At 69.1% G+C, this 25,010-nt stretch overlaps 2 protein-coding genes across 3 annotated transcripts; one reads left to right on the top strand and one right to left on the bottom strand.

Annotated features, from left to right (window-relative positions):
- Nucleotides 1-2,143: 2,143 nt before the first annotated feature.
- On the bottom strand, nucleotides 2,144-25,010 carry BAHCC1 (BAH domain and coiled-coil containing 1). 2 transcript variants are annotated; one of them, XM_065693358.1, is made up of 27 exons: nucleotides 24,912-25,009; nucleotides 23,105-23,432; nucleotides 15,827-16,006; nucleotides 15,021-15,143; nucleotides 12,907-14,628; nucleotides 12,722-12,827; nucleotides 12,401-12,609; nucleotides 12,153-12,311; nucleotides 11,615-11,808; nucleotides 11,015-11,372; nucleotides 10,209-10,931; nucleotides 8,730-8,917; nucleotides 8,507-8,643; nucleotides 8,223-8,324; nucleotides 7,326-7,440; nucleotides 6,999-7,242; nucleotides 6,679-6,843; nucleotides 6,278-6,597; nucleotides 5,946-6,053; nucleotides 5,585-5,850; nucleotides 5,415-5,490; nucleotides 5,229-5,337; nucleotides 5,025-5,147; nucleotides 4,772-4,942; nucleotides 3,106-4,250; nucleotides 2,534-2,770; nucleotides 2,144-2,446 (listed from the first exon to the last, which is right to left on the bottom strand). In XM_065693358.1, the coding sequence occupies exons 2-27, from the start codon at nucleotides 23,277-23,279 to the stop codon at nucleotides 2,240-2,242; spliced, it is 7,662 nt and encodes a 2,553-aa protein (XP_065549430.1). In that variant the 5' UTR covers nucleotides 23,280-23,432; nucleotides 24,912-25,009; the 3' UTR covers nucleotides 2,144-2,239. The 2 variants fall into 2 exon arrangements, with proteins under 2 accessions (XP_065549430.1, XP_065549429.1); XM_065693357.1 differs by having other exon boundaries at nucleotides 2,144-2,770; nucleotides 24,912-25,010.
- LOC136021616 (uncharacterized) lies at nucleotides 23,278-24,267 on the top strand. Its single transcript, XM_065694041.1, has one exon. The coding sequence runs from the start codon at nucleotides 23,278-23,280 to the stop codon at nucleotides 24,265-24,267; it is 990 nt and encodes a 329-aa protein (XP_065550113.1).

Consider the following 25,010-nt stretch of genomic DNA (forward strand, 5'->3'; position numbering starts at 1 on the left):
GTCCATCCGCACCCCTGTGCACCCATCTGTCCAGCCCCCCCTGCACCTGTCCTGCCATCAGTGTCCCCCCTCATCTGTGTCCAGCCTTCCCTGCGTCCATCTGTCCGTCCCTGCCCCGATCTGCCCGGCCTCCCTCTGCTCATCTGTCGGTCCAGCTGCGCGTCCCTTCTGCCCTTCATCCATCTGTCCATCCGCTGCCGCTGCCCCAGTCTGTCCAAGCTCCGTCTGTCCGCCCAGCTGTCCGTCTGTCCCGTCCTGCCCGCTCTCTCCTATCCCCTCCATCCCTCTCTGTGTCCCCTCCATCCTTCCCTGTCCCCTCCATCCCTCCCTCCCTGTCCCGTTCCCCCCCCAGCCCCGGTTGGTGCCGCCCGGTCCCGCGGCGGCCGCCAGGGGGCAGCACGGCCCCGCCGCTCCGCCCCACGCCCGGCGTTGGCGCGGCCTCAGCAGGGAAAGGGTTAACGGCACCCGGGTGCTGAGAACAAAAGGGCTCCCCGCCAGCCAATGGGCGCCGGGCTCCGCATCCCGACACCCTCTGGTTGGTTGCGGAGCGGCCAATGGTGTGCGAGCTCTGCCTGTCCTTCTGTCCCCACGTGGGATAGGAGCGTTCTGCCCCCCCCCTTCCTGCTGCCTGCACCTCCTGCCTGCACCCTCCTCACCCCATTGAACCCCCTTGAACCTCCCTGCCCCTCCTACCTGCATCCTTCTGCATCCCGCAGCCCTTTTACCTGCATTCCCCTGCATGCCTCCTGTAGCATCCCCTCCTTCTCCTGCCCGCATCCTGCCCATATCCTGCCCTCATCCTCCCAGCTCCCCGCAGGCTCCTGCATCCTTCCCCCCTTCCCGCACTGCTCCTGCAGCTCCTTCCTCATGCCCGTATCCCTTCCACCCCTCCCCTCTCCCTGCCTGCATCTCTGCTTGCCTTCCTCCTCCCCTGCCTGCACCCTCCTCTCTCTTCCTCCTCCCCTGCCTGCACCCTCCTCTCTCTTCCTCCACCCCTGCCTGCACCCTCCTCTCTCTTCCTCCACCCCTGCCTGCACCCTCCTCTCTCTTCCTCCACCCCTGCCTGCACCCTCCTCTCTCTTCCTCCACCCCTGCCTGCACCCTCCTCTCTCTTCCTCCACCCCTGCCTGCACCCTCCTCTCTCTTCCTCCACCCCTGCCTGCACCCTCCTCTCTCTTCCTCCACCCCTGCCTGCACCCTCCTCTCTCTTCCTCCACCCCTGCCTGCACCCTCCACCCCTTCCCCACCCTCACCCTGTCTTTCCCCCCCCGGGCCCCCCAGCACGGGGCTACCCCGCAGGTTTCACCTCACCCCCCGCACTGAGCTGTGGGTGCCGCTGTGGGTACCGGAGGGGGGGGTGACGCAGGGCCCGCACCCGGAGGGACGCGGAGGCAGAGCCAGCACCGGCAACCAACGGTTCATATATTTATTCATAAGCCAAGTTATCAATAAAAAAGTTCCATACTAAAAGGCCTTTACATAGAGTTTGCTGCTCATAAAACCTTTGTGTTTTAACCCTTTTTTTTTTTCTTTTTTTTCCCTTTTTTTATCCTTTTTTTTTTTTTACTTTTTGGTGTTTTTTTTTGTCCCATTTTGTGTGTTTTTCATTAGTGTTTACACTGGAAAACCCCCTGTACACATTTACAGCGCGGGGCAGCGGCGGGCAGGGCTCGGCGGGACGAGCCAGCGTCCCCCGGCACCGCGGCCACCCCGCTATTGCACTGGGGCCGGGGGGGGTCCCCCACCCATCCGCACCCCCCATCCTGCCGCCGCAGCCCCCCCTCCATCAGCGCTGCCCCGCTGGCCTCGTCCCAGCCAGGCTGGGGGATACAGTGCACTGAAACGGAAAGTCCCCCCCCAACCCCATATTATTAATAATTCCATATTTTTTTATGTATTTTTTTTTGTGTGTGTTGGAATTTTTTTTTTTTTGTTTTTCTGTCGCTGTCAATTTTGTCCGTTTTTCTCTCTTTTTTTTTTTTTTTTTTTCCATAAAACTTCCCGGAAGAAATACAATATTTACAAGCAAAATAAATAGAACAACACACCTGATTTCTGCTTTACCTGCTGGCAAACAGTCAGAGGTACTAGGGAAAGTATGGCTTGTAGGGGAGCCCCCCCTGCGACGATGACACCCCCCATGTGTCCCCCCCCACCCCACCTCCGGCCACCCCGGGCTTTGCATAAGTGCCGGGGCTGGGGAGGGTGGGGGGGGGGGGGTCCGCATCGTCCCCAGGGGTCAGCAGAGGATGGGCACCCCATCGGCGGTCACCAGCCGGCCTGTGGTGGGGTCGTAGGTGCCAGCCAGGTAATAGAGGTCCTGCCGGTCCTGGTACTTCTTGCTCCGGGTCATCTGCTCGTAGTGCTCCCGCCCCACCACTTGGCACTTGTGGGAGATGGTCTGCACGTCGTTCTCGTCCTCGTGGCACGACTGGTACAGGGCGTTCTGCAACGGCACCGCGGTGTCACCGTCCCCGCGCACCCGGTACCCGTGTGCCCCCCGTCCCCTCCAGCAACGCGGCGCAGCCCTCACCTTGCCGTCGCTCTGCCGCTTGCCCAGCTTGGTCTCCTCGGGGTGATAGAACCACTTGACCTTCACCACCATGTTGCTGCCCCAGGACTCCCACATGCTCTCGATGCGGCCGATGTAGGGCAGGTTGGGCCGCCCGGCCGAGAGGAACACGGCGCAGTCCCCGATGCGCAGCGTCTCCTTGCCCCGCACGATGGCCTTGTAGAAGAGCTTCCGCGCCTTGCCCTTCATCCCCCGCCGCTGGGGAGGGGGCATTGGGGGGGGGGTGTCAGGGGGGGTGCATGGACCCCCCCAAAGCCGCATGCACCCGCTCTGACAGCCCAGGGGCAGCAGCGCTGGCAGGGTGGGATGCTCTCATGGCACACAGAGACCCACGCGCCGTGGCTGGTGCAGCCTGCACCCTGCGCTGAGCACCCCGGCACCGTGCCCAGCGCACCCATCCCATGCATGCACGCCCCGGTGTTGCGTATCCAGGCACTGTGCCCCATGTGCCGTGTTCCGTGTCCCCTGCACCCGTGCCCTGTGCCGCCCAGCTCCTTCCCCTGGCCGTGCCGAGCACCGGGCTCCATCCCTACCTGCGTGGGGTTCCCCGACCACCTCCAGAGCTGGCGCGCGGGCAGGAACGCGGAGATCTTTGGCCGGTTTTCCACCGAGGGCAGGCGCTGCCTCCGGGAGAACTCTTTGGCTTTGGAGAAGCTGATGGCCTCCTTGCGCTTGAGCTTGGCCTTGGGGCCGGCGGCGGCGGCCTTGGTGAGGAAGCAGCGCTGCGGCGCGCTGCCCTTGGAGCGCAGGGCCTCCGGCTGCGCCAGCAGCGCCGGCACCGGGTGCGAGAGGCAGGTCTGGAGCAGCAGCGTGGAGTCCTCGTCCTCGGAGCTGTAGGAGGAGTCCTCGTTGTCCGAGGAGCAGAGGCTGGAGGTGGAGATGGAGCCGGAGCTGGAGGAGGTGGAGGAGCCCGAGGACGAGGAGGACACCGAGAGGCGCGTCATGAAGCGCGAGGGCACCTCGGCGCCCAGCCCGCCCGGCTCCTCGTCCTCGTCCATGTCCGAGTAGGAGCTGTGGCAGTCGCTGTCGCAGTTCAGGCTGAACTCTGCCTGCCCCGAGTACTTCCTCAGCGCCAGCCCCACGGGCAGCTGGTGCACGGGCGCGCGCCCCTTCCGATCCTTGCCGCCCAGCGCCGCGTGGCCGTAGCCGTGGCTGGACAGCGGCCGCTCCAGCTTGGCCCCGAAGTCCTTGTCCGCCAGCAGCAGCGCTTTGCAGGTCTTGTTCTTGGGGGACATCACCCCCTCGTGGTCCAGCTTCACCAGGTACTCGCTGCCGCCCTTCCTCCGGCTGCTTTTGCCCATCTCCGCCTCCAGGCGCTCGGCTTTCTTGGAGCGCAGCAGTTTCTGTGCCGCCGGCAGCACCAGCCCGGCGCCGGCGCCGAAGGACGCGTAAGAGCTGGCGATGCGGCTGAAGGAGTCGGCGCCGAAGCCGTTGCCGAAGACGGGGGCCGCGAGGTGGTGGTGGTGGTGCACCGGGAACAGGGCCTCCTTGGCGCGCAGCTTCTTGGTGCTGCCGTTGACCTGGAAGAGGTTCTGCAGCACGGACGAGCCTTTGCTCGCCGCCTTCCGCTTCGTCTGCGCCACGGCCGACCAGCTGAGCAGCGGCGCGCCGCGCCGGCACAGGAACGGGTCCCCCAGCACCGGCGCCTTGCTGCCCGACAGCACCTCCATGGCTTTGCCTGTGGGGAGATGGGGGTCAGGAGGGGCTGGGGCACGCAAGGGAGAACGGACGGGCCCGGGGCTGTCCCATGTCCCTGCATGCTCTTCCCTGCGGCCTCACCTGCCTTCCCCATCACTGCAGCGCCCTGTGCCACCCTCTTCTCCATCCCAGCCCCACATCCGCCCCTGCATCCTGCCATACTCAGCTCCCAACCCTCTGCACCCCGTGTTTTCCTGCATCCCGTCTGTCTGCATTGCTGCCTCCCATGGTCCCCCATGCCAGCATCCTTCCTTGCATCCCAGCTTCCTGCTCTTCAACCTGCCTCTCAGCATCCCTCCCCACATCCCAGGATCCTGCCATAACCCCTGCGCCCTTCCCTGCATCCCCTCTCCCTGCCTGCTCCCCTGGCTCCTTGCCCACACCTGCATCCCAGCATCCTTCCCCGCATCCCACCGCCAGCCCTCACACCGCGCCGCCGGCGCCACCTCCCTCACCAGCCCGGGTCAGGGGCTCCATGGTGGCAGCCCCCCCGTCCCCTACCACTTTTCTCCTTGCCCGCCGCCTTCTTGCCCGAGCTCTTGGGGATCTCGGGGCCGTCGTGGCTGGGGCAGAGGCCGGGGGGGAGCTCGCTGGGGGCGGCCACGTCGCTGCACGACCGCTTCGTCCTGCGGCACGAGCTGGACACCAGCAGCGCCGGGGACGGCTCCGTGCCTGGGGGCAGAGCCGGGGGTCAGAGCCAGCCCCACTGCACCCCCCCCCCCCCCCCCCCGCCCGCAGCCCCCAGCCCACTCACACTGGATCTTGAAGTCGGGGGGCAGCAGGCGGATGTTGGACACCGCGATGTGCCCCGTGTCCCCATCGTCGAACTCCACCATCACCGCCTCGGGGTCGTCCTCCTCCTCGTCACTGGATGAGCCTGCAGCACGGGGGGGGCTGTTGCATGGGGCCGCGTTCCTCGACACCCCCCCCTTGCCCCCGGCATCCGCCCGCTCCTCACCTCGCACCACGTTCCCTGGGTACAGGCACCGGGATTTCTGGCTCCAGTAGGCGCAGACGCGGGTGCCCGGGGGGAGGCTGCGGCGCGACTGCGGCCGGACATCGAGGACCTGCGGGGAGCCGGGTGTTGGGCTCCATGGGGTGCACTGAGCACGGGACCCCCCCCGGGACCCCCCTCCCCGCTCACCGCCTCCTGCAGCAGCTGCTCCTGCGAGTAGATGCGCTGCCGGTTGCCGCGCTCGCCCTCGATGATGATGCTGTAGCTGGGGAGGGGGCACACAGAGGGGCTCAGCACCCGCACCCCCTGCCCCGGGACCCCCCCCCCCCACCACCGGCGGCAGGCTGCCCCCCACTCACATGTCGGGGGGCTGGATGGTGCGGACGCTGCCGGCGTAGAGCAGGCTGTCCTCCTTGGGGATGAGGATGTGCAGCCCGTCCCGCAGGTCCTCCTTCTGGATGGCGCAGGCGTGGGGCAGGGGCGAGCGGCGGCCCCCCCGCGCCCCCCCGGCCAGGCAGCCCCCGGCATCCTCCTCCTCCTCCGAGAAGCTGCTGTTGTCGTCGAAGTCGAAGTCGTCCTCCACGGTGAAGCTCTCCAGCAGCTTGCTGACCGCCCGGCCCTTGCACTGCGGGACACCGAGCTCAGGGGGGGCCTTGGGGGTACGGGGAGGGGGGGGGGGGGCCCGTGCTGGGGTGGGGGGGTCCAGCCCCTGCCCCTCACCTGCTTGGTGCCCACTTTGCTCTTCACCTTGGCCAGCTTCTTGCCCTTGCTCAGGATGGTCTTGGCGCTCCGGGGGGAGAGGGCCAGCGAGAGCGCCCCGTTCTTCCGCTGCGGGGAAGGGGGGGTCAGAGCTGGACGATGGGGCCCCCACAGTGAGCCCAGCCCCTTGGGGCCCAACACTGCCTCCCACCCACCCCAGTCCCTGCACCCCATCAACCCACAAGGGGCCCGTCAGCGCTCCCAACCAGCTCAGCATCCCCAGCCCCTGCGCTGGTGCCCCCCCCCAGCCTCGGCACCCATCCCTCTGCACCCCACGGTACCCCCCCACTCACCCTCAGGGCCGACTGCAGCACCTTGCTCTTGCGCGTGGCCTTCTTCAGCCTCTCGCTGGCCAGACGAGCCCCCTCGTCCCTCGCCCCGTAGTGCCGGGGGTCGGCGCTGGCGAAGATGCTGCCGGCGGCGGCCGCGGCGCTGGAGCCGCTGGGGGCCGGTGCCCGGAGGCTCTCCTTGGGCTTGGCCTTCAGCTTCTTCTTGCCGCCCTCCTCACCCGCCTTCCGCCGCGCCGGCACCTTCTCCAGCTTCCCCGTGCCGGGCTTCACCGGCCGCCGCTTGATCTTCACCTCGCCCTCGGGGCTGCCGAGGCGGCACGGCCCTGGGCGGGGGGCACCGGGGTCAGGGTACCCCATGGCTGCCCACGCAGGCCCCATCGCCACGTCCCGCTGCGTCCCGTTACCTAGCAGGCCCTGCCTTTCCTTCTTCTTCTTGGCCTTTTCGTTGGCCTCCATCTTCACCACGGAAGATGGGGAAGGTCCGAGCACGGCCACGGGCACCGAGGGCGGCAGGGACAAGCCTGGCTCATCGTCACCATCCTCACTGTCCGTGTCCTCATCGTGCTCGTCTGCAAGAGGAGGGGACAGCAGTGAGGGACGCCGTGCACCCAGGGATGCAGCACCCGCATGCCCAGGGAGGGGCAGGACAGGGAGATGCCGCTGCCACCCCAAACGCTTGCAGCCGGATGCGTCCCGGGTACCCCCATCCCGGCACCGTCCCTACCTTTGAACGCCACCGGCTGCCGGGGGTCGGGGTCCTGCGGTTGGTACTTGGGGGCCTTGGAGCTCTTGGGCCGCGACAGCTTCTTCTGGATGCGGCCGCCGGGGTTGGGGTCTTTCCGGCGGAAGGGGCTGATGCCGGCGGGCAGCCCCTTGCTCTTCACCTTCTGCTTCAGCTGCGACACCTTGTGAGCCACCTTGCAGGCCAGCTTGCCCTGCGAGCCGCTCTTCTTGCACCGCACCTTCTCCTGCGGGGCACGGGGAGGTTGGGATGGGGCTGGCACCCTCCGAGCATCGGGACGGGGGTCAGTGGCCGTGGGGCCGGACTCACCGGGGAGCCCTTGATGGTGCCGAAGGCGGCCTCGGACAGTTTGCTCCGCTTCTTCTTGGGCTCGGGGTCCCCCCGCAGCTCGGCGCACAGCAGGGACAGGCTGCTCTTCACTGCCCTGGCGGGGGGGAGCGCGCCGTGGGCACGGTGCCCGAGGGACCCCCTGAGGGATCCTGTACCCCAGAATGGGTCCTGCATCCCCCAGGTGGATCCTGCACCTCCGGTACGGATCCTGCATCCCTGGCTGGAGCTGCACCCCGCAGACAGCTCCTGTGCCCCCCACTGCATCCTGCACCCCTCTCCTGCATCCCGCCCCCATAGCGGGATCCTGCACCCCCCCATCCACCACGCCCCACCAGCTCCCCCCTTCCTCCCCCCCCCCCCATAACCTTCACTCTCTCCCTAATGTTTTGTGACATAAAACCTCGAGATTAATTTTTTTCTTCCCCTTTCCCTTCCGTCTTAATTGAAGGGCCCATTTAGCGCAGATTTAACTGTTATTAGGGCCGGGGGGGCCGGGGGCCGCGCGCACACGCGCGCTCCGAGCGTGTTTGGACTCGCTCGGAGGATTTATGCAAATGGGCCTGTCGGGAGAGGCAATTTGTAGTGGAGAAGGACAATTATACAGGGCCCGGGAGTGGGGAAACGGCTGCGCCGGGCGGCTAATGGGTAATAATAAAGCGCCGGCAGCGATGAACGCCGCTGCAGCGTGACCAATGGCTTTATACGGCACAGATAAAGAGGCTTTTATGCAACGCTGCTCCCGTGGTCGGCGGTGGGGAGGGGGGGGGGGGATACACGGTGCTGCCACCCAACTGAGCCCCCCGCCGTGGGGATGCGGCTGCGGGTGATGGGGAGATGCCGGCCCGACCCCAGGGGCACGCGGCGCCGGGCACTCACTTGACCTTGCGGCTCTCGGCCCTGCCCAGCGCGCTGGAGTGCTTGCGCTTCCTCGGCCGCCCCGGCCCGCGCCGCGCCGGGCTCCGCGAGCTCTCATCACGCCTGCAGCCGCGGCAAGAGCAGGGGCAGCCTGAGCCGCGCGGCAGCCGCAGCCCCTGCCCCTACGCGGAGCCGGGCTGAGCACGGGCCCGAACTCATCGCACCGGTGGCCGGCACTTGGGCTTGCCGGGGGTGCCTCCCCCCCCCACCCTGCTCCCTGCCGTGGGATGGGGACGGGGACGTACTCGTGGTCGTGGCGCCTCTGCAGCTTCACCAGCTCCCGCTGCTTCTCCTTGTAGCGGCGCTGGAGCTCCGCCAGCCGCATCCGCACCTCCACCTCCTGCGTGTTGAGCTGCTCGATGGCCGCCTTCAGCGGGCAAACCTGGGGTGAAGGAAGGGGAGGGCAGCTCGCGGCCACCCGCGGGGCTGAGAGCGGGCGCAGCTCGCCCCGCACCCCCGGACACTCACGGCCTTGGTTTTGGGTGTCCACGTGTACTTGCGGCGGGGGATGCGGGCGCGGGGCGGCGGCGAGGCGGGCAGGGGGCTCAGCGCCGGGGGGCTGCCCTCCCGGCTGGCGGCCGCCTCCACCAGCGACCAGGCGGCCGCCACCGTGGCCAGGTTCTGCAGGTTGAAGGCCAGCAGGTCCTCGTCCTCCCCTGCCGGGACGGGAGGTCAGTGGGGCTGGTGCAGGATGTGCCCCAGGCCCCCCGCGCTGCCCACACGGGCTCCTGTGCAACCCATGCACGCCATGGTGGCAGTGGGACCACTACCAGGATGAGAAAGGGGTGTCTATGGGGCAGGGGGTGCTATGGGGTGCCCCAGGGTGGCACCGGGGTCATGCAGGGAATAGCACTGGGGCCATACAGGGGCTGGCACTGAGCACAGGGGTACCACGCAGGGGCTGGCACTGGGGTCACACTGGGCACAGAGCTGGTGCTGCATGCGTGGCACAGCAGCCGTGGCAGGGGCCGGGGCCGGGTGCGTGGCGGTGGCCAGCGATGAACTCATCGCGGAGCAGAGCCAAGGCCGGGGCTGGGAGGGACGCGGTGACGCACCCATCCGGCCCCATGCGCGGCGGGGAGCGGGGCCCCACGGCCACCCCCGGCCCTGCGCGGCACCGAGCGCACGGGGCCCCGCCAGCCCCCGCCCGCGGCAGCGCTGGGGATGCGCCAGGACGAGGCGGCCTTCCCTGCCGGGGCCCCCGGGATTCCCTGGGGAAGCCGAGCCGGGAGGGAATCCCAGCGCCTGCCTGGAGCCAGCGCTGGAGCCGAGCCCCGGGCTGCGAGCAGGGCTTGGACAGGGCACGGCTCTGCACACATGTAACTGCATGGGCACCACATGGGCACCGCTCTGCACACATGTAACCGCGTGGGCACCGCTCTGCACACATGTAACTGCATGGGCACCACATGGGCACCGCTCTGCACACATGTAACCGCGTGGGCACCGCTCTGCACACATGTAACCGCATGGGCATCGCTCTGCACACATGTAACCGCGTGGGCACCGCTCTGCACACATGTAACCGCATGGGCATCGCTCTGCACACATGTAACCGCGTGGGCACCGCTCTGCACACATGTAACCGCATGGGCACCTCTCTGCGCACATGTAACCGCATGGGCACCGCATGGGCACCGCTCTGCACACATGTAACCACATGGGCACCGCTCTGCACACATGTAACCGCATGGGCACCACACACATTAAGCCCCTTCATGTCCATGCAGCCAAATCTGCATTCAGACACCTCACTGCACAACACCGACCCGCACGGCCCTGCTTGTGCAAGAGCAGCCCTGCGCTTGCAAATGCTGCACGGCCCCTGCATTGCATTGCCCCTGCATGCCCCTGCATGCAGCAGGCAGGGGACCAAGGTTGTGTAACTGCAGGGCAGGGGTGCTAGAGACGGAGGTACCGGGGCCGGGGGCACCGGTCAGCACTCACCTTCCAGCGCCAGGTCGCAGCGGCGCCGGCGCAGCTCCAGGTCAGCGAGCTCGCTGAGCAGGGCGATGCCGGGGATCCCTGATGCGCAGGGGGCGGGCGATGGGGGCGCCGGGGGGGGCTCCGCGGGTGATCCCAGCGCCGGCAGCTCCCCCAGGTCGATGCCAGCGGCGATCAGCGCCTCCAGCCCGCCCGGGCAGCCCTGCCTCCCGCCGGGGCTGTCACCATCCTCCTCACCGCAGCTCTCCTCTGGCTCGGAGCCATCGCTGCCACCCTCCTCCTCTTCATCCTCTTCCTCTTCCTCCTCGGCAGCGGGGGGCAGTGGGGAGGCTGCGGCCGCCGGCGCCGGGCACTGTGGCTCGGGCAGGCTCTGCTCCGGCGCTGCCTGCGCCGCCTCCCGGTGCGCCCCAAAGGGCACCGGTGCCCGCTCCTCGGTGCCCGCCGGCGCCGCCGGGGTCCGCTCCCCGCAGAGGGGCCCCGGTGCCAGCAGGAGGTGGTGCCGGTGCAGCAGAGCCCCGGGACCCTCGGCCATGGCCCCCCCGGCCGGCGGCTCCCGCGGGGGACCCGGCTCCCGCAGCGCCTCCGCAGCGGGGCTGAAGGTCCGGGACTGCTCGGGCTCGGCCGGTGGGGACCCGGCGTGCATCGTGTCGGGATCGGCCGGCTCGGCCGAGTGCGCCTCCGAGAAGCCCATGGCGGCCGCGGGGTAGCTGTATCCGGGGGGCAGGTCTGCGGGAAGCAGGTGATGCTCAGGGGGGAAGCCCTCAATGGGGCTCCACCGCCCAGCCTCCTCCTCGCCGCCCCGGTCCTACCTGGCTCCAGGGACTTGGGGTAGTCGCGGGGCGGTTGCCCCTCTCCGCGCTTGTCCTCGCCGTCGCTGCCCTTGCTCTGGACGGGCAGGGGGCTGTCGGCCGGGGAGCGCGGGGCCACGGCGGAGCTGGCGGCGGGGCAGACGGGTAAAGTGCAGGGGGCCGTGGGCAGGGTCACGGGGCACTTGGCCGGGTGCCGCAGGGCGGGTGAGTGGCAGCAAGGGGACAGCTTGGGGGGCCCGGGCGCCGCCGAGGACAGGCCCTTGGCCGGGGGGTTTAAGGCAACTGCTTTGTGGGAGGGCTTGAGGGGCTTCTCGGGACCCCCGTCCTCCAGCTCCAGGGGCTGCTCCTCCGGCTTCCGCTGCGGGAGACACCGAGGTCAGCACACACCGGACCCACCTCCATCCCTGCCCCACATCCCTGCATCCTTGAGCCATCCCCAGCACCACACAGCCCAAACCCACATCCCATCCCCTGCCCCACTGCCTGGCCGCAGCATCCCCATCCCTGCCCCGCATCTCTCACAGCAGCATCTCCCACATCCCCACCCTGCACCCCAGCCCCCTCCAGCCTCACATCCCACCCCACGGCCGCTGTGGGTACCTGTCCGTGCGCCTGGCGCTGGATCTCGAGGGCCTGCGCCGCGCGCTGCTGCTGCTGCAGGGCGTAGAGCTCCTGCTGGCGCAGGAACTGCGAGCGCGGGTACACGGGCAGCTGCCCCGTGTGCTGCAGGTGGGCGCCGGGGCCCCGGCCCGGGTACATCGGGGGCCACAGCGATGCCTGGTCCATCACGTCGGCTGCCGGTGGGGAAGGGGGGGGTCAACCAGGGACCAGCATCGGGGTCACCCCACAGACCCCAGCGGTGTCCCCCCTCGTCCCAGCTGTGCATCGCCAGCATCACCTACAGGGACCCACCTCCCACCCCTGCATGACCAACAGCACCCATAGGGACCCCATCTTCCACCTTTGCAGACCCAAAAGCACCCACAGGACCCATATCCCAGCCCTTCACCCCAAAAAGAACCCACAGGGACCCATTTCCCACCCCGCAGCCCCAGAAGCACCTCTGGGGACCCCACCTTCTCCCCAGCCCTATTACAACCCCCCAGCACAAGGCAGGAGTGCCCAGTGCCAGCCTCACCCAGCGTGTGTGGGGTGCCATGGGCGGGGGGCTCGGTGGGCAGGATGACGAGCTGTGCGGGGGGGTCCTGGGATAGGGGGAACACGGGCTGCATGGTGCTGGGCATGGAGGCGGGGAAGGCGGGCGGCAGGTTCTGGTGCAGCGCGGGGTGCCCGATGCCTGCGAGGCCATGGAGGAGCCGTGAGCACCGGGGGGGGGGGTCAGCACCCACCCAGCCCCGCTCCCCTCCATTTGCCACCAGCACTGACCATAGGAGTGTCCCCCCATCCAGATGGAGGGGCTGCGGGTGCGGGGCAGCCAGTGCGTGTGTGCGGGGTGCGCATGGGCGGCAGGGTCCCCCCCGAGCTGCCCCGCCGGCAGCGAGGACCCCCCAGCGATCATCAGGTGCGGGGTCAGCTCCCCGGGACACCCCCCCGACGGGTGCATCCGGGCGAACTCCACCAGCTCCTTGTTGTCCCTGCGGGAAGAACGGGAACGGGGCGGGGAGGGGGGGGTGGCGGCACCGTGCACCATGGGGTGCCCCCCACCCCCGCACTGGGGTCCCCATATCCCTCCCCTATGGCACTTACTGGAGGAGCAGCTCCCTCGCCGGCAGCCCCAGGCGCTCCTCGCAGAGCCGGCCCCGCTCCTCCTCTGCCTCCAGGTCGATGAGGTGCATGGGCCGCGCGGTGCCCGCTGCGCCGGGACGGGACGAGGGCATCAGTGCGGCACCGCCAAGCACATCCGCACCCCCCGGCCCTGCCCCGGGTCCTACCTTTGATGCCAGCGGCCGCCCGGCCCTGCCGCCCGGCGCCGCCGCCGCCGCCGTAGGAGGGCTCCGGCCGGCCCAGGGTGTCCTTCTGCCGGGCCACGGCCACCGCGATGCCCACGGGCGGCTGCCGCACCTCGCCCTCGCCGGGGCCCAGCGCGTCGTGCTCCCGGCCGCGGGCGCAGTCCGGCCGCTCCAGCTCCGGCTGCCCCTTTCCCGGAGGGAATTTGGCGTCCTGGTGCGCGCAGCTGCCCTTGACGCCCGCCAGCCCCACGAAGGGGGGGCCCTTCTGCCCCCCCAGCAGCGCCTGGTTGCTGTACTTCAGCAGGTTCTTCATGGCCGAGACCTCGTCCGGAGCCGTCGGCACCTCCTGGCCCAGCACCGGCCCCTGAGTCATCAACGCAGCCTGCTGCAGACTCGTGCCGAAGGGGTCCAGGTACGGCCCCTTCCGCTCCTCCGCCACGCTCAGGGAGGGCCCCTGGCCCTGCACGCCCCAGGGGGGCAGCGGGGGGCCCCCGTAGCCCAGGGCGCTCAGCTCCAGGGGCTTGCGCTTGCCCTCGGGGCCGGCGGCGGCCGCCTCGGCCTCGGGGTGCTGCTGGTGCCGGATCCGCGCCACCTTCTGGGGTCCCGGCACGGGGGCGGGGTCTTTGGGGGGGCCCTTCTCTAAAGTGCAGCAGGAGGGGCCGACGCGGACGCCCAGGGGGTCGGGGCGGGCGGCGCGGGAGCAGTCGGGGGCGGGCGGCACCTCGAAGTAGCCCTTCTCCAGAGCGCCCTTGGGTGCCCCTCGGCCGGCGAAGGGGGGCCCCTCAGCGGCGCCCCCTCCCAGGTACTCCAGCCCCTTCAGCCGGGCGCCAGGACCCCCCCACTCCATCCTGCGCTCCGCCGGCCCCTCCGCCTTCAGCGGGTGGTGGAAGGGGCCGCCGTAAGCAGCCGCGGGCTCGGCGCCCACCTCTCCGTGCCGCTCCTTGCCCTCGGCACGCTCCATCCCGCCGGCGTCCGCCGAGACCTGGAAGGAGCGGCTCTTGTCCGTGAGGTGCCCGACCGAGGGCACCAGCGTGGCCCCGCTCAGCTTCAGCTCCCGGCCCGCCGGCTCCGGCAGCGGGCACAGCACCTCGGCGCCGGCGTGGAGCTGCAGGCACGGGAAGGAGCCGGCGGCGGGGCCGAGCGCGGCCGGGCCCGTGGGCACCGCGTAGGACACGGCGTGGTGCAGCATCTGCCGCCGCTCCACGCACTCCCCGTAGGGCTGCGGCACCTCGGCGGTGCCCGGCTCCCGCTCGCCCCGGCACGGCTCCTTGGCGCTGCAGCGGCCGGCGCGGGGCACGGCGCTGCCGGCACAGCTGGGCAGCACCGCGCGGCCGGCATCGCCCTCCAGCCCCTTGGCTCCCAGCAGGCAGGACGCGAGGTGCTTGGGGCGGCCGTCGCCAGCCCCCCGCGCGGGCAGCCCCTCTTTGCAGTGCCCGTCGGGCGGCACCGGCAGCACCGCCTTGTGCCGCTGCTCCTTGGGGTCCTCCTCGGGCGGCCGCTCCTTGGGGTCCCCCTTGGCCACCTTGTCCTTGCCTGCCAGGAAGCGCTCGTAGTCCTTGGGGGTCTTGGGCAGGGCTCCGGCGTCCCGCTCCCGGCTGCAGGAGCCGGCGGGGGGCCCGGGGGCAGCGCGGGCGATGCCGGGGAAGCCGTGGCCGGCGGGGAGCAGGGCGGGCTGTGCGGGCAGGTTGCGCAGGTAGAAGTTATCTGCAGGGGACGGCACGGGGTGAGCCCCTCACCGAGCAGCGCCCGTGCCCCCGCGGCCGTGCCAGCGCCGGCGCCCCGCTGCGGGGAGGAGCGCGGGGGAAGGCACGGCCTCATTAGCTCCCTTCCCCACCCGAACAATGTTCCCTATTAAACACCGCCACAATATTGTGAAAAGCGAGAGCGGCGCTGGGACGGGTGCCCAGCACCCTGCGCCCGCCGGCCCCGCGGCTCCCCGGGGACCCGGCACCGCCGCTGCGCTCCCCAGCCCCGCACGGTGGCCTCTGCGCCGGCCCCTGCCGCAGCGGGGACGTGCTCCCCCAAGGAGGGGGGCACCCAAGCAGCCCCAGAGGTTGCGGCGGCCCCGTGCACCGCGCTGGCACCCCGGTACCTGCCTTTCTGGCTCTCGTAGAAGCGGTGCTGGCCGTAGAGGACGTTGCTGTTGCCGTGGTGGTCCAAGTGGCTCATGGGCAGGAAGGTGGAGGCCAGGCTCCCGGAGAAGCGGGGGTACCCCGGGGCTGGGGGTGAGGGCAGCGGTCAGGGCACACACACGGGCACACAGCCCCCACCAGGCACAGCACCACGGCCCTAAACGATCCCCTGGGGCCTGTGATCTCCATCCCAGGGATCCCCCCATCACCCCGGGGCTGGACCCCCCCCCAGCCGCTGTCAGCAGCGCACGTCCTGCGGCGCCCGGCGCGGCTGCAGCCTGGTTCCGGGCCGCGCTCGGGCTGTCCATCACCGGCGGGCGCTGCCGGAGCCGCGCGCGCTGCCCGGACCCCCCCGCGCCCCCCCCGGCACGCCGGGAGCCAGCTGGCAGCCGGTCAAACTACCAGCCGGGCCGGCAGCCAGGGCCCCGCGCCAGCACCACCTCCCGCTCCTTAACTCCATCGGGGCTCGCTCCGGACGCTCAGGTGGGGACGGGGACACCGGTGTGGCCATAGGGCAGCACCGGGACACCGGAGTCCCCGCTCCCCACCACGGGGGGGGGGGGGGGGGGGGGGGTGAGGGGTGGTTTAACCAGGGCTGCGCTTATGGGGTCCCCACAGTGTTCTGCACGGGGGTCCCCATGTGGGAGGGCAGCGCAGCCCCTGCCCATCACCAGTGACACGAGCCGGGCCGGCCTCAGCCGTGGAGCAGGGTGCGCGTGGGGAGTCCCTGCCGGGACACCGCGCCCCCCCCGGGGTGCGGCTCCACTCACCTTCATGGGAGTGCGAGAACCAGATCTGGGAGGTGCCGGAGTGGGGCCCGCAGAAGGCCGGCTCCGGGGGGGACGCGGCGGGGCCGCCGGGGTGGCTGGGCCCCCCCGAGCCCAGGCTGCTGCTCAGGAAGCCCCCCATGAAGGACGAGGCAGGAGCGTTCCCCATCAGGCCGCTGCCGGCTGCGGTGGGAGAGGACAGAGTCAGGGAGGGCTGCCCGTGATCACCCCCCCGCCACGCTCACACGTGCACGCACACGCGTGTGCACACGCCTGCCGCACGGCCGCACGCAGCCCTCGCTGCATGCGCGCATCCCTTGTGCACGCGTGTCCCGTACGTGATCGAGCCCTCGTGCACGCACACCCTTCATGTCCCTCGTGCACCACAGCGTGTGAGGCCCAAGGGACACCAGTGCCCTGACCCGGTGCGCACACCCATGGCACACACATGTGCTGGCACATGGGGGGCTCTGCACACGCGTGTGCTCCCCATGCTCAGGATCCATTGGCAGCTCTGAGCAGCTGCAGGACACCGGTGGCAAGACCTCAGCAGAGCCCTGGCTGTGCCATGCCGAGCTGTGCCGTGCCAGGACCTCAGCAGAGCCCTGGCTGTGCCGTGCCGTGCTGTGCCGTGCCAGGACCTCAGCAGAGCCCTGGCTGTGCCATGCCGTGCTGTGCTGTGCCAGGTTAAGCTGGGCCATCCCACGGCCAGCACCGGCATCCCAATGCCAGTGCCCCGGTGGCAGGAAGGATGGGGACACAGGAACATCGTCCCATGACCGGGGCAGCAGCTTCCGGGGCTGGGTCACCACAGAGGGGACAAAGCCCCACATGTGCAGGCCTGTGGGGGGGGACACGGCCGGTATGGGGAGCGCAGGGCAGGGGCGCAGCCCCCACCCTGACCCTGGCGGCCTCACCCGCAGCCTGGGGGGCCCCCGGCACCCCCCGGGGAGGCCCCGTCCGGCGCTCCCCATCCCGCTCCGCATCCCGGCCAAGCCGTGAGGTCATGGTGGAAACATGGGAGCCGGTGGCCAGCGGCCGGGCGGGAGTCGGGAAGGGGGGGGCCCGGCCACCCTTCACCGCCTGAACCCGCTCCCCACGTCCATGAGTGCCAGCCCGGGCTGGCGGGGCCACGGCCGCTCGGCCCCTGCCCGGCACGGCTCGGCACGGCGCGGTGCGGAGCAGCCCGGGCTGGCCGGCCGCCCGGCTGGGGCAGGAAGCGATGCTTTGCTCTCTAAGCCGGCCCACGCTCCCCAGCTAATCCCTCCGGGATGCCTCTGGGATGAGTGTCGGGATGTGGTTTCAGGCAGCTCGCTCCTTCCTACGTCGGCCGGGGACCGGGATGGGGCAGGGGCGCGTGGGCCGGGGGGCGAGGCTGAACCCTGGGAACCAGCACCCCCGGCTCCACACCCCCCCCCGGGATGGGGGGGGCACATCCCGCTGTGCCAACGCATCCCGAAGGAGCCGTGCCCAGAGCTGCCCACTGCCGTGGTGCCGCGAGCCCCGGCGCGGGGTGTGGAGCCGGCAGCGTGCCGGGCGGCTGTGCCGGGCAGGAAGCCGAGGTTTCCAGAACGAGCCTTTTCTGGAAGCTGTGAAACAGGCTGTAAAAGAATCACCCCCCCCCCCATTCCCGCTGCTCCGATGGCGGCGGGGCCTGGCTGGCGCGATGCATCCCGGCGGGAATGGCGGGGCCACGGCCGCCGCTCCCCACAGCTCCCACCCGCTGACTCACTGCCCCTGGCACGGCCGGATCCCCCGGTGCGCGCCGGCCGTGCCATTCCCACCCACTGCTTGGCACGGCTCGGCTCGGCTCGGCACGGGGCAGGGCGCAGCCCCCTGCTCTGACCCTTGCCAGCGAGGACAGGGAAGGGTCCCTGAGACCATGCACAGCTCATGGCACCAGTGCAGGACGAGCCTGCGCCGCGGTGGGGCCGGCGCCATGGGGCCGGCTGCCAGCACCGCGCAGATGGGCTGCGGGGTCCCACCCCGGCCCCCCGGCAACGACAGCCTGGGAATTCCCTGGCCGGGCTCCCCATGGCCAGTGCTGTGAGTCAGCCCCACCAGCACCGCCGCCTGCTCCCCGCTCTGCACCGGCACCGCCGGCAACAAAACCGCCCTCACTGGGTGCCGGCACCGAGGGACGGGTGGGCCACAGCCATGGCCACAGCCATGGGGTGCCGGTGGGGTTTCGGGGGCCGTATGAACCGTGTCGGAAACCCCGGCAGCTCTGGCACAGCCACAGCCCTGCCACGCTCCCCCAAGCAGGGAAACTGAGGCAGGGGAAGGGGTGGGGACGTGCCGGTGAGTTCTGGGGCTGTTGGCACCCAGGACCCCCCAGATGGGCTGGGGGGGGGGGCAGCAGTTGGAGGAAAGGGTTAACAACGGGGCCGCGAAGGCGCTTCCCCCTCAGCACCAAACCGCAACCGGGGGGGATTGGGGGGGTTCACCCTGGCCTCACATCCACCAAGGGTCACACGTGCGACAAACGTGCCAGGTCTCAGCACAGCCGCACCGACAGTACCGGAGCGGGGGGGGGGGGGGGGGTGCGGGTTGGGAATGGGGGGGGATAAGGGGGGACAACAAGGGGTGATCCCGCCCCAGGTTGCTCCTCGCCCCCGCGCACAGATGGGAATGTGCCGGGAAGATGGAAAGATTCCCCGGCCAGCGAGTGGGGCCAGGGCAGGCTGGGGGGGGCTGCAGCCCCATGGGGGGGTCGCTCCAGCCATGGCTGCTCCAGCCCGGCAGCTTTATGGGATGGCAGCGGGGTCCTCATTGCTGGGAACGGGGGGGACCCCAGGCCCCTCTCTGGGATTCCCCCCCGGCTCCGGGAATTTGGGAGCTGCACCCCAGGATTTACGGGCTCCAGAAAGGAGGCTGGGGGGTGCAGCCCCCCCCCCCCCCCCCCCCCGGGACACGCCTGGGCACGGTGACGGCCCCGGGACGTGCGTGGGGTTGAGTTACTCCCTCGGCTATTTCGGGGCTGGAACATTCCTAATATCCATGTGGAGACGCCGGGAGCTGGCAGGGACCCTCCCGCACCGTGTCCCCAAGGACGGGCACCCCAGGGACGTGGCCACCCCCGGCCCCCAGCCCAGGATGTGACCCCCCCAGCCCCCCCCCCCCGGCTTTGTGCTTTGCAACCCACGCCGCCCCTTTAAATATTTGCCAAATGAGAAATAAGTGTAATATAATTTCCTCGGTGTTATAATTTAAGATTAATCCATATTGTTATGGCACTAAATAAATGCCGTAATATTGAAATGCAGTTCAAATGAGCTTGACAGAGTGCCAGCAGTACAATTAAAACGTTATCCGATGGGTAATCACACGGCAGTCGCTCCGTGCTAAGTGCCACTCGCAAGCTGTCGGCTTTCGGCGGAGGGAAGGGGAGGATGGAGCCGCCGGGAAGCCGCGCGCTCGCACCGGGGCTCACGGGGACGGTGCCCGCTCCTTGCCCGCTGCCCGCTCCCGTTTGCAATGTCCAGGGGCCATTTTAGGAGCAGCCGCAAGCCTGGCGCGGGCTGGGATCATGGGAATGAGTTGGGAAGGGCCCAAAGGGTCCTGGGGTCACAACAGCCCAAGGAACCCCCCAAAACTTGGGGCTCATGGACTCGCTCCCCAGCAAGCATCACACCCGTGTGGACTGCGCTGCCCATGCATGGAGTGGGACGGAGCAGCCCCAATGGGCTGGGAGGACACGTCCCATCCCCTCCATCCCTTGGGAATGGGGATCACCAGCGCTCAGTGGGGCTGGCGACGCAGTGGGGCAGGCAGGGCATCAGGCAGGGTGCAGGCAGGGCAGTAGGACAGGCAGGGTGCAGGCAGGGTGCAGGCAGCAAGGCCGCGCTGTGCCCCATCTGTTTCGCTTTACGGAGCGGATAACGAAGAACTCCAAGAATGAGATTATTGGGTGAGTGTTTATTTACGGCGGGGAGGGGGCCGGGGGGGCCGCGCCGCCCGTGTGAATCGCGGCAGAGTCACCCAATTGCCAAATCCTGCTATTTTTATGTCCCGCCGTAATTCCCCGCTCGCCTGTCGCGGATCACTGCCATCAGCCGGGAGAGCGACCGGATGGGGGGGGGACAATGGGGACACCACAGACCGGGGGCTGGTGCCAAGGCGATGAGGGGCCCAAAGAAGCACCCAAAAGCTCCGTGGAGCCTCTCCACACCCCCAGTCTCCCCATGGGGATCAGCCCATGGAACCGGCGGCACAGCCTCCCCAGCACAGGACCCCCCCAGTCAGGCAGCACCAGGGGGCAGGGATAGGAGCAAAGGCCGGGTACCCGCAGTGGGGTGCTGAGACCCCCCCACTTTGGGTCAATCACCACATTCACTGGCAGTGACCGGAGAAGCCGGATCAGGCCATGCCGGTGCTCGGCAGCACATCCCCCAGGGCCCTGGCGTGCAGCGGCGTCTCAGCACGAATCCAGCTCATCACTACCCAACCGATGAAACCACTCCGGGGTGACTGCATGGGATCGGGGCTCTGCGCATCCCGCTCTTCGCACCGGACACATGGTGCGTGTGTGTGCGTCCCCGGCACGAGTGTGGCTAACGAGGAGCAGACGAGTTAATCTCAAAATCTGGTTTAACTTTGACACCTACTTTTTAAGATGCGGCGCATGCGGCGGCGCTGGCACGCGGTGCCGGTTGGGGGACACGGAGCTCCACGCCGCAGCCGTGCCGGAGCCGTGCCGCGGCCTCACAGCCCCTCACCAGACCCCGGCTTCAATCATCAATGGGGAAGCTGCGGCGTGGAGCAGCGCCGGCACTCGATGGCAACTTAATACAGGGACGGGGGACAGCTGCCGGAGCCCATCCGGATGCCAGCGCCATGGCACTGGCACCAGTACGCGAAGCACCGCAGCCAAGCTAGACGTGAAGCAGCCCCGGTGTGCAAAGCAGCACCCACGGGGGAAGCCGCACACCCACACCGCCACGGTGCTCCCGGCAGAGCCCCGGTGCTCATACGAGCCACCCCGGTGCAGTGCACCGAGGGCTCCGCCACGGTGACAAACAGCCGCGATCTCCACTCCGTGTTAGTCCAGAGAAACATCAGAAGGGCAAAAACTGAGGCCCCAGAATAAAGCTTTGGCTCGGCCGAGCCTTTGCCGAACTTTGCCACCCTCCATGACCGCGGTGAGGCCATTGGGGACCCCCGGCCCTGCTCGGCACAGGGATCGGCATGGGTGTGCCGGGGCGGTGGGACCGCGGCCCCCAGCCGGGCCGTGCCACGATGGGGGATCAGAGGCTGCCCCCCCCCCCCTCCCCGGTAACCCCGGGGGTCTCCAAACCCCCTCCCCACCCGTGGGCAGGGCCGTGGCTCCCCACGCTCCGGGCCCCCAGTGCCGCCTCGTGCCATCATTTGCATGGTCCCGGTGCCAAACCCAGACGCCGAGCGAAGCATTTGTTTGCAATAAGCGCGCGGGGCTGAATTATGGCTTTAATAACCCCAACAGCAACTCCGCTTTATCTCCCGTACCCGGGGCGGCCTCCGGCCCCCGGCAAAGGCTCCTGGGAGGTGTAGTCCCGGCCGGACGCCGGGAGCCATTTGGGGAGCTTGGCCGGAGCCCCCCCCCTCGCCCCGTCCCGTCCCGTCCCGTCCGTCTCGGGCCGCCGCGGTACCCCGGGGCTGCCGCGTGCCGCGCCGGCAAACCGCGGGCTGGCTTTATTTGCTGGGTGGGGTAATTATCAATCACAGGCGTTAATTACGGCTCCGCGCGCTGCCGCCGCTCCCGGCCCCACGGCACGGCCGCGCTGGGGGCACACGGGGGTGCCGGGGTTGAGACCCCCCCCTCCAGCCGGCCTGCGCCGCTCGGGGCTCATCGCTACGGGCTCCAGCAGCGTTCCCGGCAGCGCGGAGCGCGGCTCGCCGGGAAGGGCTCCGGCTGCGCCGGGCCTGCCAAAGCCGGGAATATTTTTAGCTCTTTCTGTTGTTGGGTTTGGCTTCTCCTTTTTTTTTTTTTTTTTTTTCTTTTTTTTTTCTCTCTCTCTCTCTCTTTTTTTTTTTTTTTTCCCCTTCCAGGCGAGTTTCTGCCGCGGTATTTTTAGCCTGATCCATGTTATTTTAACAACCTCCGCTGCGTTCGGGCTCCCATGTGTCGCCCAGGCCCCGGCGGGAGCGAGGGTCCGGCCGCCGCCGCGACACCGACACGGCGAGAAGCCAGAGGGAAGCCAGCGGCACCCCGGCGCTGGCGTCCCCGGGGATCCCCCCCACACCCCCCGTTACTATAGAGAGGGGCCGAGCCCCCGCTCCGATCCCCCACCACGGCGATGGGCACGGGGGGAGGCCGCCCCCCCCCCCAAGCCCTGCGGGGGGCCGGCTGCAGCGTGGGGGCCGCCGGCACAAAGCGAAACCGCCCCGGTCCGGGCCCGATCCGGCGCCGCCTCCCCGGCACCCCCCGGTGCCCCGCGGTTTCCACGTCCGTGCCGGAGCCGTGGGCACCCCCCCGCGCCGCGCCGGCCGGGCCGGGCCGTGCCCCCCGCCCTAATCCACGCACTAATTGTAATCCCATTAAAGCAGATATAATTTTATTAGTATTCACAGCTCATCAAGGCGGCGACAAAAACCGGCGCTGCCGCCGCGGCGAGAAACCCGCCTGCGCCGGCGAGAACCGAGGGGCCCCGAGCGCCGAGCCGAGCCGAGCCGAGCCGGCAGCGCTGCTCACGGCATCGGCCGCGCTCCCGCTTCGGCTCCATCCCGGAGCTCGGCGGCCGGAGAGCGGCTCCCGAGGCGGGTCCCCCCTGTGCCGCGCACCCCGCCTTAACCCTGAGCGGCCGCAGCCCAGCGCCCGCTGCAGACAAAGCCACGGATGCCGGCGCAGCGGCCGGATCCGCCGAGCCCCATCCCGCTGCCGGCGCGGTTGGGCCGCACCACGCTGGGCCGCGTGTGCCGCGCTTTGTCCGGCTCCCGCAGCTGCAACCGGTTCTCACCCTGACGCCTCGGGGCTTTATATAGAGCCGGTGTTCGCGGCCCTTTCCCCGCCGCACCACGGCACCGCCGCGCCGGCCCCGCGCATAACGGCCTCCTTGTTCAGCCCGAAAACGCTTCCTTGTTCAGGCACCGGGATCGCGCGGAGCCAACCCGGGAATCGCTCTCCTCCCGCTCCGGTAAAGCACGGAAATAACCCCCGTGTACGTGAGACCTCGCGCCCCAAAGCCACCGGGCGCGGTGACAGCGGGATGGGCACAAAGGGGACGCCGAGCCCCCGGTGCCGTGTGCCGGCCCCACCGCGTCCCTCCCAGCCCCACACACGGCGCCCGGCGCGGCGGCTCTGACCTGTGTGCGTGGCCATGGTGATGGGCGCAGGGAAGTACTTGGTGGGCTGGAAGTGGCCGCCGGGCTGCACGGCCCCGTGCGCCGAGCCCGCCACGCGCCCCGCGCCGTGCCGGTGGCCCAGGCTGCCCCGCTCCGACAGCAGCCGCGGCGGGGGCGCAAACTCACGGCCGTCCATGCCGGGGACACGCCGGGGCTGCCCGGGCGCTGCCGGCGGCGGGCACGGCCGGACACCGACGCGGCTCCTGGGCGAGCCTCAGCGCCGCGGCGGGCTGGCTCCGGTGGCGCCGTGCCGCGCTCCGCGCCGGGGCTCCCGGCTCATCCTCCGCTCCTGGAGCAAGGGAGAGAGAAAGGACAGCGTGAGCGCGCGGCCAGGGCCCCCCGCCTTACCCCACGGAGCCCCCGTTTTCCCGCCGGTACCCCTCGTGCGCGGCCCCCGAGCGCCCCGGTGCCGCTCGCACACGGGTCCCTGTTTCCCCGCCGTCCCTGGGGCGCAGCCCCCCCATCTCACCAGTACCCCCCTGCACAACCCCCCGTGCCCCCCCCCCCCCCCCCCGACCCGTTCCCGGTGCTCCCGGCACCCCCCGCCCGCCCCACCCCGGCTCTCCCGGGGCCCGGCCGCGCTCCCGGTGCCCCTGTGCTGCGCTCCGGAGCCTGCCGCTGCTCGGGCCCTTTCCCCGCGCTGCTCCGGCCCCACTTCCCCAGGGCTTGGGTTCCTTTATTCCCCCGCTGCCCGGGCCCCGGGTCCTCCCCGGTGCCCCGACCGTATTCCCCCGGTGCCCGGCCCCGCGGCTCCCCGTGGTACGGGCCCCGCTTTCCGGCCACGGCCTCCCCGTTGTGCTCCCGGCGCCTTCCCCGGCCCGGTTCCCGCTTCCCCGTCCTCGGTGCACGGCCCCGGGGCCGCTCCCGGTGCTCCCCCGGTGCGGCCCCCCCCCCCCCCCCCCCCCCCCCGCCCGCCGGGGCATTGTTCTCGGCAGCGCCGGGGCCGGCGGGCCCGATCCTGCGGAGAGACCGAGGCGGCCGGGGCCGGGCCGGGCCGCAGCGAACAAAGGGGCGAGCGCGGCCCGGGGCTACCGGAGGCAGCGGGGCCGCTGGGCCGGGGCTGCGGGTGCGGGGTGAGCGTGTCCCGGGGGGAGAAACACACGCGCGGCCCCGAAAACCAATAATATGTGCGCGGCTTTTTATTGATACGTGCGGATGGTTTTATTCAATCGGGTTGTTGTTGTTGTTTTGGGGTTTTTTTTTTAATTAATTAAAATTGAAGAAAAAAGATGCGAAAAAAAAATAGATTTTTTTTAAAGTAAAAAGAAAATAGAGCAAAAAATAATTAATGCGGAATAAATGGGAGCGAAGGCGCCGAACGCGAGCAAATAACAAACAACAACAATAATAATAATAATAACGCAAAAAGGGCTCGCCGCGAAAAACGCTGGGGTTTTTTTTCGCGCATCCAATTTTAAGGCGGAGATTTGTAACACGGCGGTTTAAGGCGATGATTTTTAACGGCGACGTTTTTAAAGGCGATGTTTTTGACGGCTGAAAATATTTGGATAAGAGAAAACGTTAAAAAGCAAATGAAATAATGCGAAAATAAAAGGAAAAAAACAAACGAGGGGAAAAAATTTTTTTTTTTTTTTAAAAGCGAAAAATGTTTTGATTAAAAAAAGAAACGAAGCGAGGAAAAAAAAAAAAAAAAAAAAAGCCCCCAAAAATAAAGGTGGAAAACACGAAAAACGCCGAAAGGGAAGCGCCAAAAAATTAAAACAACCCCCGAACGCCGCCGCCCGCGCCCCCGATCGCAGTCACTTACCGGCGGGGCGGCCGTGGCGGGGCGCGCAGCGTGCTCCTGCCGGTGCCCGTGCACTGCCCATGCACCGGCTGCTGCTGCAGCGAAGGGAACCGGGGGGGG

The sequence above is a fragment of the Lathamus discolor genome, chromosome 13 (genome assembly GCF_037157495.1).
Source record: "Lathamus discolor isolate bLatDis1 chromosome 13, bLatDis1.hap1, whole genome shotgun sequence".
In the NCBI taxonomy this organism is placed as follows: Eukaryota; Metazoa; Chordata; class Aves; order Psittaciformes; family Psittacidae; genus Lathamus; species Lathamus discolor.

What these genes read in the sequence shown, in the direction of transcription:
- LOC136021616 (XM_065694041.1), top strand. Translation starts at nt 23,278, where the DNA reads ATGCCGGGGACACGCCGGGGCTGCCCGGGCGCTGCCGGCGGCGGGCAC.
- BAHCC1 (XM_065693357.1), bottom strand. Translation starts at nt 23,279, where the DNA reads ATGGACGGCCGTGAGTTTGCGCCCCCGCCGCGGCTGCTGTCGGAGCGG. An exon ending in CAGAGGCGCCACGACCACGA is followed by an intron (nt 8,325 to 8,506) that starts GTACGTCCCCGT and finishes CCGCGGCTGCAG; the next exon opens with GCGTGATGAGAGCTCGCGGA. An exon ending in GCCGAGAGCCGCAAGGTCAA is followed by an intron (nt 7,441 to 8,222) that starts GTGAGTGCCCGG and finishes CCCCCCCGCCAG; the next exon opens with GGCAGTGAAGAGCAGCCTGT.